At 39.6% G+C, this 13,619-nt stretch overlaps 2 protein-coding genes across 3 annotated transcripts in view; one reads left to right on the top strand and one right to left on the bottom strand.

Annotated features, from left to right (window-relative positions):
- The window catches only part of LOC126236320 (zinc transporter foi-like), a 286,454-nt gene extending 283,777 nt beyond the window's left edge, over positions 1-2,677 (top strand). For both annotated transcript variants that reach the window (XM_049945534.1, XM_049945535.1), the window contains one exon: positions 799-2,677. In XM_049945534.1, coding sequence (XP_049801491.1) covers positions 799-939 — 141 coding nt within the window. In that variant the 3' untranslated portion in view covers positions 940-2,677. The remainder of the gene's footprint in view (positions 1-798) is intronic.
- A 5,225-nt stretch (positions 2,678-7,902) lies between these two features.
- The window catches only part of LOC126236323 (T-cell activation inhibitor, mitochondrial-like), a 356,623-nt gene continuing 350,906 nt past the window's right edge, over positions 7,903-13,619 (bottom strand). Inside the window, exon 10 of the mRNA XM_049945539.1 lies at positions 7,903-8,386. Coding sequence (XP_049801496.1) covers positions 8,152-8,386 — 235 coding nt within the window. The 3' untranslated portion in view covers positions 7,903-8,151. The remainder of the gene's footprint in view (positions 8,387-13,619) is intronic.

Below are 13,619 nucleotides of genomic sequence, written 5' to 3' on the forward strand. Positions count from 1 at the left end.
AGGTGTAATGCTGCAAAACAAGTTAAGGTGTAACAAGCACATAGTGTCAAAAGTAGGAAAGGCAAACTGGAATCTTTAGTGCACCAGAATTCTGGGAGAGCTTACTATGCCTATATAGGAGACTGGACTTATGCAACCCATTATTGACTATTGTAATGTTTGAGATCATCATCAGGTGAGACTAAAGGAAGATAGTGAAGCATTTCACAGGTGTGCTGGGTCCAAAGCCAAGGTCCTAGGTATAATTTTCTGCCCCATGTTTCATGTCTTACTATGATAGGTTATACAGAGAAGTACTTAAATTCTGTGACATAAATTTATTCAGACAAAAAAAAAATTGAACATTTTTCCATCTGAACGAAGTCGTGTTAATGATCATCAGTGTTTGGTTTTGAGTACACACGGTATTAGATCATAATCAAATATGAAACATAATTTTTATAGCATATGTCCTTTTCATGCTACTCAAACTGAAATATGAATATTACAAGAGTTATCTTTTGTGGTATTGTCTTGATTTAAGGAACAATGGACATGACAGTTTGCTAATACTCACAACTTCTGCTATTTTCATGCTTATTATGACCGAAAAAAATCATGTCACCAAGAAAGTAAATGCCATTAATGGTGTGCTTTTGGGTATTCTGCCAAATCGTTGTGTCCATTTTATGCAGTGCATAATCAATTACACTGAGATCATAAGTAAATACCATCTCTGAATTCTTGTACATTAAGGTTATGCTGTCTTCAAATCTGTCTCCTTTCATGTGTAACAAACCTGTGTGTTTATTGTTGCAGTTGCCGGAAATGAATTCCAGCTGTGAAGACCCTCCTACCATCAAGGATCTTATCATTCATATTTTGGGTATTGCTGTCGGTGGTGCAATAATGCTTATTATAGCACTGTACGAGGAGAAGCTGGGAACACTTTTCAATTGAGTTCCTTGACTGAAAGAGCAGCGTAAGAAAGATGACATACTCTATCTTCAGTCTTCTTCATTTTATTTTCATCCAACTTACTCACACGCGTGTATAAAAAACTGATTGGAGACAGAGCACTTTTCATCACTTACACAATTCTAAAATAATTGCTGATGACAGCTCAGCATACCAACCGAACATTTCTGTACATGTCCTCAATCATGGTTTTGAGGATACATTGAACTATGTTATATAAATTGTTTGTAAATATTAAAGAAGTACTGTGATAAAATGTAATATAAGATGTTATTTCCTCTGTTATGTGTGTTTTGGAACATTGGCTGTGTTCTATACTTCCCTGTGCAGTTGATTCATTAATTTCTTGTTTTAATGCTTACAATCAAACTTAAATTTTTGAGATTCTTCATTGCATTAAATTTTGTATCTTCTCTAATGAAGCAGTAAATTTAAAAAAATACTAGTGTCTTCAGTGTACAGTAATTCTACAGATTTATTTTTCTTTTTATTATGATTTTGGTACCTGAATTGTACAGTTATTTTTTGTCTTTCACTTATTTTAATGCTCACAGAAATAGGGCCAGTTCAGTCAGCTGTGTGTTATCAATGTGACCACATTGTGTGTTTTACATATGAATTTCTGTTACTTGGATTATCTCATTTTATTTAATTTTTCATAATTCATTTCTTAGGCTGTGCTAAACAACTTTAGAGATGAAATTTCCTGTTAGTTTAAAACATACATCTCTTCTCAAAGATCTGTACCAAATTAGAGTGATAAAATGCTGTACACAATTTTGTAATTGAAGAATGGGAAAGGAAACTGTTGTAAGTGTCAAACCTGACATTTTCCAGGAGAGTGAAAAAAACAGTGTATCTCTGTACATAACTGATAAGGTATTATGATAAATCAAAATTATATGTTCATCATATCACAGCAAAAAATTAGACAAATTAAAAAATAATACTTTATTAAGAAAATTTTAAGTGCCATACCAGGAAACTGAATGATTCTAACTGTCAAAACACAGTTTGCACAAGTTTCTTCCTGCAAAGAAGAAAACATCATCCAACCATTGTTAATAATGCTATTTATTTACACAAATAGTGCTAACAAGTTCTATCTTCAGACGAGAGTTCATGTTTATATTACATTAGTTGCTGGTTGTTTCTTCCGATGACTACTGTAAACAACATCAGGTGTAATATAATTGTGAACAGCTGTCTGAAGGTGAACCTGTCACTTTGAAACTGGAAACTCTTTGTCTAAATAAATAGCATTATTAACAGTGGGTGTTTTCTGTTCTTTTCCTTTGGAAGAAACAACGTGTATTAAATTTAGGAACTCCAGCACAGTTTGGCATCAAGTCCCTGCATGGTTTGACATCTATCTCAAATCTAGGAACATGTAACAGATAGCCAAGAATGCTAACACTGAAAAACCATTTTGTAAAAAATGGCACTTAAAATGTTTTCCATTTCCACTCTTCATCTGATTTCATATCTTTTGTTTACATTTTAAGAACACAGAAACTGAGTGAATCTGCTGTCCGCGTTGTACATTGTATCATCTTTCTGAATGTTGTGTCTTACTTAGCTTCAGACTATAATTCCCCTGCATATGTTATATACCAGAATATGGCCATATGTTCCTCCGTGTTCAACTGTATTGTATGTGACAATTTGTTTGCTACATGTTGTGAAGATTATATTTTTAAAGTTTCTCAGACATTGTAGAAATAAATATATTTCCTAAAAATTGTATACCCTTTTATTAAGAACTGTTTTCCTATACTCCCTTCTCCTTCTGACAAACGAAAACTTGCTCATGAGTGATTTGTTTCAAACATTAATTGACTTCACATCTTCATGCAGTCCACAAACAACATAAAGCTTGAATTAAGGAAACCATTGTGCTGATTAGTGTTGGTATTAAGGCCTCAGTAGCAAATACAGCCCAAAGAATCTTAGAATATTTGAGCAGTTACTTGTATCTACACTCCTGGAAATTGAAATAAGAACACCGTGAATTCATTGTCCCAGGAAGGGGAAACTTTATTGACACATTCCTGGGGTCAGATACATCACATGATCACATTGACAGAACCACAGGCACATAGACACAGGCAACAGAGCATGCACAATGTCGGCACTAGTACAGTGTATATCCACCTTTCGCAGCAATGCAGGCTGCTATTCTCCCATGGAGACGATCGTAGAGATGCTGGATGTAGTCCTGTGGAACGGCTTGCCATGCCATTTCCACCTGGCGCCTCAGTTGGACCAGCGTTCGTGCTGGACGTGCAGACCACGTGAGACGACGCTTCATCCAGTCCCAAACATGCTCAATGGGGGACAGATCCGGAGATCTTGCTGGCCAGGGTAGTTGACTTACACCTTCTAGAGCACGTTGGGTGGCACGGGATACATGCGGACGTGCATTGTCCTGTTGGAACAGCAAGTTCCCTTGCCGGTCTAGGAATGGTAGAACGATGGGTTCGATGACGGTTTGGATGTACCGTGCACTATTCAGTGTCCCCTCGACGATCACCAGTGGTGTACGGCCAGTGTAGGAGATCGCTCCCCACACCATGATGCCGGGTGTTGGCCCTGTGTGCCTCGGTCGTATGCAGTCCTGATTGTGGCGCTCACCTGCACGGCGCCAAACACGCATACGACCATCATTGGCACCAAGGCAGAAGCGACTCTCATCGCTGAAGACGACACGTCTCCATTCGTCCCTCCATTCACGCCTGTCGCGACACCACTGGAGGCGGGCTGCACGATGTTGGGGCGTGAGCGGAAGACGGCCTAACGGTGTGTGGGACCGTAGCCCAGCTTCATGGAGACGGTTGCGAATGGTCCTCGCCGATACCCCAGGAGCAACAGTGTCCCTAATTTGCTGGGAAGTGGCGGTGCGGTCCCCTACGGCACTGCGTAGGATCCTACAGTCTTGGCGTGCATCCGTGCGTCGCTGCGGTCCGGTCCCAGGTCGACGGGCACGTGCACCTTCCGCCGACCACTGGCGACAACATCGATGTACTGTGGAGACCTCACGCCCCACGTGTTGAGCAATTCGGTGGTACGTCCACCCGGCCTCCCGCATGCCCACTATACGCCCTCGCTCAAAGTCCGTCAACTGCACATACGGTTCACGTCCACGCTGTCGCGGCATGCTACCAGTGTTAAAGACTGCGATGGAGCTCCGTATGCCACGGCAAACTGGCTGACACTGACGGCGGCGGTGCACAAATGCTGCGCAGCTAGCGCCATTCGACGGCCAACACCGCGGTTCCTGGTGTGTCCGCTGTGCCGTGCGTGTGATCATTGCTTGTACAGCCCTCTCGCAGTGTCCGGAGCAAGTATGGTGGGTCTGACACACCGGTGTCAATGTGTTCTTTTTTCCATTTCCAGGAGTGTATATACAGATCTGACTTCATCATAGCTATCATTATTTTACACTGCCTAGCAAAAAAGAAAAAAGAAAAAAAGAACAGGCAAGGAGGACACAAAATTAAACTTCATGGGTTGAGTGAGAAGGTATGATGATATTTCAGTGATTACACTATTGAGTCAAATTTAAAGAGAACTGTATGGGCCACTTATCGATGTGGCAATGCACACACTCTGGGCTACATGCATGCACTAATTTGGTTGTGAAGGGTGTAATGAAGTCGTCATATTCTCTCCTGAATCAAGCTGCCACACAACTGCAGTTACTTGTCCTTGATACTTGCAGTGGGATGGAGCTGCTCCCACATGTGTTCTATCAGGTTGCTGGCTACAGGAGTACCTCAACATTACACAACTAGTCCACAGAGAACTGTGCCCTGTGTGCACAAGCATTATCCTGTTGAAAAATGGCTGTGGTAGTCAAATGGGTGACCAAGAACTTGACGAAAAACATGCCTGTCCCCACATTCCCATTCAATCCAACATCAGGCCATAGTCACATATGTATGTCCCACAAATAATGATTTTGCGCAACTCAAGCAGCCAGCCAAATAAAGACACACAATGAGGCCCCTTTCAAGCTCTGTCTGGTATTAACACTGTCTAACATGAGTATGTGGCATCTCCATGTCCTTCACAATTGTTTCTCAACATCTTACACTGTTCATGACCCTTGTACATCCTACGAGGCCTGGTAGCAACACTAAAAAAAGAACAGTAATAATGTACTCTGGTAGCTCTTCTACCTGTGTTTCAACCAATGACTAATGTTGAAACCTGCCTGATTCAGTACACTCCTCCATCCACCTGTGACCCACCCCAACTATCCCCCAAATCACTCCTTCCTAACTTTCCAGAATTTCTTAACCTTGAACCTTGCCTCACCAGGATTCCCAAATGCCTGAACATGTAAACTAACCTTACATCAGTGGAAAGAGCCGCAATCCACCACCTAAAAATTGATCAGAACCTTGTAATCTTACCTGCTAACGAAGGCTCCTCCACTGTTTCGAACCACAAGTATTACCTGGTGGAAGGACTCCTCCCGCTGTCAGATTCATCCACTTACAAACCCTGCCACAGTGACCCCATTCCACACACACACACACACACACACACACACACACACACACACACACACACCCCTACCACTCCCTGCACTCGTACTTTCTACATGCTACCTAAAGTTCGTAAACTCAACCACCCAGGACGCCTCTTTGTCACCAGTTACTGTGCCCCCACTGAGAGTATCTCTGCTCTTGTAGACCAATACCTTCAGCCTATTACCCGCAATCTACCCCCTACCCTCCTATATAAAAGATACTAACCATTTCCACCAATGAATCTCCACAGTTCCTGCTTTTTTCCCCCTCCCACCTCAATGGTGCTCTGCCCGTCACTATTGATGCCACCTTCCTTTATACTTATGTCTCTAATGCTCATGGCCTTTCCACTACTGAACACTAGCTTTCCCAATGCTCGACAGATTCCAAACCTACATCCTCCTTCCTAAATGCTGTGATCAACTATATCCACACCCACAATTATTTCTCCTTTGAAGCCATTTCCTACAAATCAATCTGGGGTACAGGTATGGACAATGCATGGCACCATCCTACGCCAACCTATTCATGGGCCATCTACAGGAATCCTTCCTAAATGCCCAGAATCCCAAACGCCTCACCTGGTTAAGATTCATTGACGATACCTTCATGGTCTGCCAAGAATCCCAAACCACCCACTTGGTTAAGATTCACTGATGATATCTTCATGATCAGGATTGATGGTGAGGACACCCTAGCCACCTTTCTCCATCACCTCAATGCCTTCTCCCCCATTTGCTTCACCTGTTCCTAATCAACCCATCAAGCCACCTTCTTCGATGTTGACTTGCATTTCAAAGATGGCTACATCAGTAACTCCAGCTATATCAAACCTGCTAACCGCCAGCAGTACCTTCACTTTGACAGCTGCCACCCATTCCATTTCAAGAAGTTCCTTCCATACAGCTTTGCCACTCATGGCCGTCACATCTGTAGTGATGAGGAGTCCCTCTCAAAATACACCGAATGCCTCACTGAGGCCTTCACAGACCATAATTATCCTCCCAAGCTTGTACAAAAACAGATCTCCCATGCCTTATCTCTCTAATCACCCAACTGCTCCTAAAGTGTCACTGTCCAGCCACAGAAGAGCATTGCCCTTGTGACTCAGTACCACTAAGGACTGGAGCAACTGAATCACATTGTCTGCCAGGGTTTCAACTATCTATCGCCGTGCCCTCGAATGAGGAACATCCTACCAACCACCCTTCCCACCCACCCCACAGTAGTATTCCACCGCCCACTGAATCTACACAATATCATCACCCATTCCTACACATCTCCTGCTCCCAACCTCTTGCCTCATGGCTCATATCCCTGTAATAGACCTAGATACAAGGCCTGTCCCATCTAGCCTCCCACCACTATTTACTCCAGTCCAGTCACTAGCATCATCTTCCCTTCAAAGGCAGGGCTACATGTGAAACCAGTAATGTGATCTACAAACCAATTGCAACTACTGTGCTGCATTCTATGAGGGCATGACAACTAACAAGGTGTCTCCCCAGGAATGATAATCAACAAACTGCAGCCAAGAAACAGCAGGACCAACTCATTGCCAAGCACGCCACCCAACACAATGTCCTTCATTTCAATTACTGCCATCTGGATCCTTCCCAGAACACCAGCTTTTCTCAATTGTGCAGTTGGGAACTCTTCCTGCAGTAAATCCTACATTCCCATAACACTCCTGGCCTCAACCTTTGTCCTTACCCTCTAGCCCCCTCCCTGTTCCTATTCCAGCACTACAAGGCCCTGTATCCCACCAATGCACGCAGTCTTTTTACCTCCCTGTTTTACTGTTAAACCTCTCCCCCTGACACTCTCCATCTAATCTCCTGACTGTACCTAGCTGCCCTACTCTGCTATACCTGCCTCTCCCCATCCCAGCCTCCCTTACCCCCACTACCCAGTTGAATCTCTCATCACGCACAGCTTTTTGCATGTGGCCTCAGCATCCAGAGAGTGTGGTCGTGTGTGTGTGTGTGTGTGTGTGTGTGTGTGTGTGTGTGTGTTCTATCTCAGACGAAGGCCTTGTTGGTCAGAAGCTCATTTTCTGACAGTCTTTTTCTTGTGCCGATCTGCGAGTCAGCATCTCCACTATATGGTGAATAGCAATTGTGCTTATCATAGGATGGTTAATTCCATCCTGAATTTTCCACTGTAAAAAATAAATTAATTTTTTAAAAAGTGTACACATTTGCATGGTGAAAATGGTGGATGGTGAGGCAGGAGGAGGGTGATATTTTCAAATGGTTCTAAATGTCAAGAAAATAAATTAATTGAAATGGTCCAAATATTAATCAAACAGAATTGGCAACTCAGTAGCAAGATTTGTGTTCAGCAATATGACAATAATCTGGACATTTTATCAGAAAAATTTTTTCTATAAGAAGAAAAAAATATGTTCAACGTATACAACTATTTTAATTTTCAGGTACACTGTGATACAAAAACATATTCTGTAACAATTTATCTTTCCTTTCACATTCTGAGCATTCATGTAATACTATACAGATTATATTTATATGGTTCACAATAATTTACTTGCTACAGAGTTAAGTAAAGCCATATTGTCAAATAACATTATCATTCTTCATTCTACACATATTTAAGATATTTCTCTCATTAATCAAGAACTCTATGATAAAAAAAATCAGAGTTTCCAATTCCACGGTATACACATTTCTCCGCCAGAGAGAACTGAATAATAGTTTGTAACCCACAAGTGCACACCTTTCAGGACTGGTACAAGGACATCCAAGTTCTTCAGCAACTGAGTACAACATTCTATCATTAATTCAGGTGTTATGTTGTCATCTTTCTGTAGGGCTTCCAATTGAAATACCTCTTCACACTGTTTACAGAGGTCTCGTTCAATATGCTTGTCACTGAAATACAAAAGAGATGTGTAAAAGAAATACCAATAGCAATAGTGGAGAGTATATAAATATACTTGCATTAACTTGCAGGCAAATTTAACCAGTTCTCATCAATGTTCATTCCAGTTTTTAAGGATGCTGGTTGTTATAAGGATGAACTGACAGTGCAAAATACTATAAATGTTAATCATAGAAAAACTGTTTGTGTATTGGTTTCAAACACTGACAATGGACATTTCATTGTGAGTGGTGACAACTCTATATTTCAAAAAAAGTTGATTTTTCACAGTCTCCATTACACATATATGCAAATGAGACAGTGAAAATAAACATTGTTTTCTTTTAGAATATTTTGTCTGCTACAATGGTACAGGGAAGTCCTGGGTGCAATACATACAGCGTCAAAGAATTGAGCAGGTAACAGGCACATAAACAAGACAGAAAGCATTTGGACAATATGTTCCAAGCAAAGAACATTATCCAAAACCTTAGCAATCATTCCAATCTTGTTTATGTTCCTGTCAACCATGTAATAGCTCCACTATACAATAAGCAGTTACCTTTTTGCCTTCCAGAGTGATAATCACGGTAAAAAACACATGAAAGAGGCCTGTTACAACATGTACTCACTTGAATGACAAATATACTTAACATATATAAAAAACAAAGATGCTGTGACTTACCAAACGGGAAAGCGCTGGTAGATACACACAATAAAAAACACACGCACACATAAATTTCAAGTTTTTGCAACCCAAGGTTGCTTCATCAGGAAAGAGGGAAGGAGAGGGAAAGACGAAAGGATGTGGGTTTTACAGGAGAGGGTAAGGAGTCATTCCAATCCCGGGAGTGGAAAGACTTACCTTTGAGGGAAAAAAGGACAGGTATACACTCCCTCCCTCCCTCCCTCCCTCCCTCTCCCTCTCCCTCTCTCCCTCTCTCTCTCTCTCTCTCTCTCTCTCTCTCTCTCTCTCTCACACACACACACACACACACACACACACACACACACACACACACACACACACACACCCATCTGCACACATACAGACACAGGCAGACATATGTAAAATTCCTCAAAGGCAAGTCTTTCCGCAACAGTGTACACAAACATTAAAGGTCAGTTCATATGGCAGAGTGCCACAGGACACAGGAAACTACTCTGGGTGAGCATAAGCACCGATGTGCCATATAATATATTGTGTGTGGTAGAACCATTGGTGGACAGAACCATTGGTGGACAGCAACAAACTGAATACATACAGAGGGGCTGGAACATGTATATATGTAAGAACAGGTATCAAATCAAAAGGAATTAGGTTTAAAAATATCTGCTGTATTGAAAAAGATTTTGAATGTTGTTTATGTGAACTAACAGATAGTAAAATTATAATTGCATGTTCATATATGTCCTCATCTGGCAATTCTGAATTGTTCTCTGAAAAATTGGAATATCTTCTGAACTATCTAAATAGTCAGTCAAAATACATAATTGTGCTTGGGGATTTCAATGTTAATTTCAAGGACAACTTTAAAGTACAGAAACTGGTTAATCTACTAAAAAATACATTATGGACATATGTGTAGAAGATACCACCAGATATGGCAGCAAAATCGAAAGTACTACTGACCAAATATTCATTGACAAATCAAAATGTGGCTTTAAATCTGAGGCATTGGATACAGGTTTCTCTGATCATCATGAACTTAAACTGACTTTGGAGAAATCTCATGACAAAAGTGACAACAGGAGATATATTGATAGAAGATTAATTAATGATGACAAATTTAGGGTCTTTAATCTCATGTTAAAAAATGTAAACTGGAACATTAAAACCAATAGTTCTGTAGATATAAAATTCAACAAGTTCTTGTCCAATTATAAATACAGCTATGACATTTCATTCCCTCTGAAGACAACGAAAATAAACAAAACATCAGAGTCACCAGAAAGTCTTAGAATAAACACAATGATTCATATATTAGAAAGAATAACAACACAATGAAATCTATGTGGAAAGATATTAATAATAATACAGGCAAACATGAAAATGCAAGTAATAAAATTACCATAAAACACAGAAATGAAATTGTTGATGATCCACTTCTAATAGCTAGTATATTTAATGATCATCACATTAATGTAGCCCAAAACTATAATCCAAAGACAAAGGTAATAACTCCAGTAAATGACAGGACAATGTAACACCCAAAGAGGTACAAACAGCTAGCAGCAAACTAAAGAGTAGAATGACCTGCGGATCTGATGGTATCCCTGACAATATTATTAAATATAGTACCAATAACATTGTCTCTCAACTTATGGACATAACCAACGACTCCTTTGAAACTGGTGTGTTTCCAAGTAAACTTAAGCAGTCAAAAGTAATACCACTTTATAAAAGTGGTGACAAGTTTGACATTAAAAATTTCAGACCAATATCATTATTATCTGTATTTTCAAAAATAATTGAAAGAATAATGTATGATAGATTGCTAGACTTCCTACACAAAAATAAAATTCTTGTAAATGCATGGAATGGTTTCAGAAAAGGCAAATCTATACAGACAGCTCTCTTCAGTTTTCTAAAACTTGGTTGCAAAGCTACTGAGGACAAGGAATTGATCTATGGGTTGTTTTTGGACCTTTCCAAAGCATTTGATCTAATAAATCATATTCTACTACTATTAAAACAATATAATTATGGTGTCTGTGGTGTTTCCTACAAGTGGTTCAAGTCATATTTACCTGGTACAAAACAAAGAGTGCAAATGTGTACCATTCTGAACATAAAAGAGTTAACTATGGGGTGCTCCAGGGCTCAGTATTGGGACCATTGTTATTCTTGATTTTTATTAATGACCTACCACAACAGTTTTCAACAGCTGATACTATACTATTTGCTGATGATACCAGCTTCATTATAAAATGGAAGAATGATTATGAGATGCAGGAAAAAACTGACAAAACAGCAGAAGTGGCAGAAAAATGGTTTAAAGATAACTATCTAGTTGTCAATGACAAGAAAACTGTATGGATGAATTTCAACCATATAAGGAACCAAAAAAGGACCAATGTAAAATTCACATTATCAAATAGTCAAATTCAGCAAAAGAATCACATAAAATTTTTATGATTATGGGTGGATGAGCATCCAAGATGGGAAAAACATGTAGAAATCCTTAACACAAAATTAAGCAAGTACTGTTACATATTAAGAATGCTTAAAGATTGCTGCAATACCGGAACAGTGTTAAGTGCTTATTACGCATACATGCATAGTCTACTGAAGTATGGTATAGTATTCTGCAGAAATACCTCTTTTGCAAAGCAGTCTTTTAAGCTGTAGTATTAATAAATGATGTTGCTTACAGAGCAACATGTAGAGGTACCTTTAAGGAATTAAAAATCATGATCTTACCTCTATATTTATATTTGAAAGTATCTGCTTAATTAAAAAACATGAAGTTTCAACTTTGAATAGTGAGATACACAATTATCAAACATGGGACAGAAATGACTATCATAGGGATGTGCCCAGAAAATCAATATATCAGGACTGCTGTTTACGAACCAAAAATTCTTTACAGTGCATTGCCAAACAGCATCAAAAAATGCCAATCATTAATGCATTCAAAAAAGAACTAAAAATCTACTAATAAACAACAGCTTCTACAGCATTAATAAATACCTGCAATTTTGCTCAAAGCTATAGGTCTACTTCAAAGCTCTCTAAAAAAATTCATAATTATCAAACTATTCCCAGATAAAACTGAACTACTTTTATCCATGTATGGATCTACTTATGCACCTAACTTTTGGCCATATGTTACTGTGCCTATTTAACAAAAGTACTGGTATTTAATAGTTTTAGTAAAATCAACCAAGTGTTTCACTAGATTTTATTTTATCTGATTGTATGTATATAATTTTAAAATCTAATTAAGCAGAATAATGTTTTTGTCATGAAGTATGTTGATACAAATGATAAGATTTTGTACATGATGTAAATATTTAATATTTTATACTGTTTTGTACTTTGTCAAGTCCAATATCATGAATGTGATAATATGGGTGATAAATAAATAAATAAATAAACCCTATCAAAGGAGTAACACTGTACTATATACACAATTCCCCATATAATATTGTTATAAGTGGCTTTTCCATTAGCAGGACTATATGTACTGTTGAAGTATATTGTTATGAGTGCTGAATCTAGCTCACACATGGAGAAATAATAGTTGTAGGTCTCAGAATTGTTGGACTTGAACCCCAAATCATCCCTTTCCATGTACACATTGTTGCAGCTGAAGCTGGGTGATAGCTATCAGTGGCAGTAGTCATTGCAAAATACTGTGCAGTTGTCTGGGCAGCATTTCTGGGTGGTGTTGGGTGACACCCCTGTTTCAGCATTGCTGCTTTGGGTAACTGATTAAATTTGCTGAAAATCCTTCTGATGGCTTCCCATACATTCATAAAACAATTACAGTGTTTGATACAGACCAAGAATGCTTGCCATGACTTTTTCTTGTTCTACTGGATTGTGTGTTGAGCTTTGGCACTTACTGTTCAAAAGGTTGCAAGGGTTTCTACTGTTGGACAGAACTTAAACCATCGCAGAGACACACACCTGACCTGGAGTGATGAGTGGCACTCATCGGTCCACCAAAGTACAGGATGATTTCCAAGATGACTTGGGGACTTTGGGAGGTGGCATGGTGGACCATATGTGTGACATGGCCTACCTCTTACTGAATACTGCTTCAGTCTTCAAAAACAATCAGCTCACCCCGTTTGTCCAGCTGATCATCCATTTTCGTGGCTTCCTTTCAAGGACTACTTCATCGGGTATATCAATTCAGAGTGGGAAGTGGTCACTGGACTGAAGGTCATCAGTAACTTCCCACTGAACAGAGACTGAGGACTGAGAATGACACAGCAACAGTGATCAAATGAATGAGAGTGCCCATGTCAAGGATGTGTAGCTGCTCAGATATCAAGAGGCTCCCTAAAACTCAACCCCTTTAGCAAGTAAAGTGTGAACCCCATAATGCCTTATTGGCACTGAAGTCTCCCAGTAAGAGAAAGGTCAGAGAAGTTGGAAGCTTCAGAATCCATTGTCTCCTCAGGTGGTAAATAATGGGAGCATACAGTAACTCTTCAACCCATGTGAACTTTGGTGGTAACTGCTTGTAGATCAGTAACCAGGGACAGAGCAGAGGAATGAAGTGTGTCACT

The sequence above is a fragment of the Schistocerca nitens genome, chromosome 2 (genome assembly GCF_023898315.1).
Source record: "Schistocerca nitens isolate TAMUIC-IGC-003100 chromosome 2, iqSchNite1.1, whole genome shotgun sequence".
Classification (NCBI taxonomy): Eukaryota; Metazoa; Arthropoda; class Insecta; order Orthoptera; family Acrididae; genus Schistocerca; species Schistocerca nitens.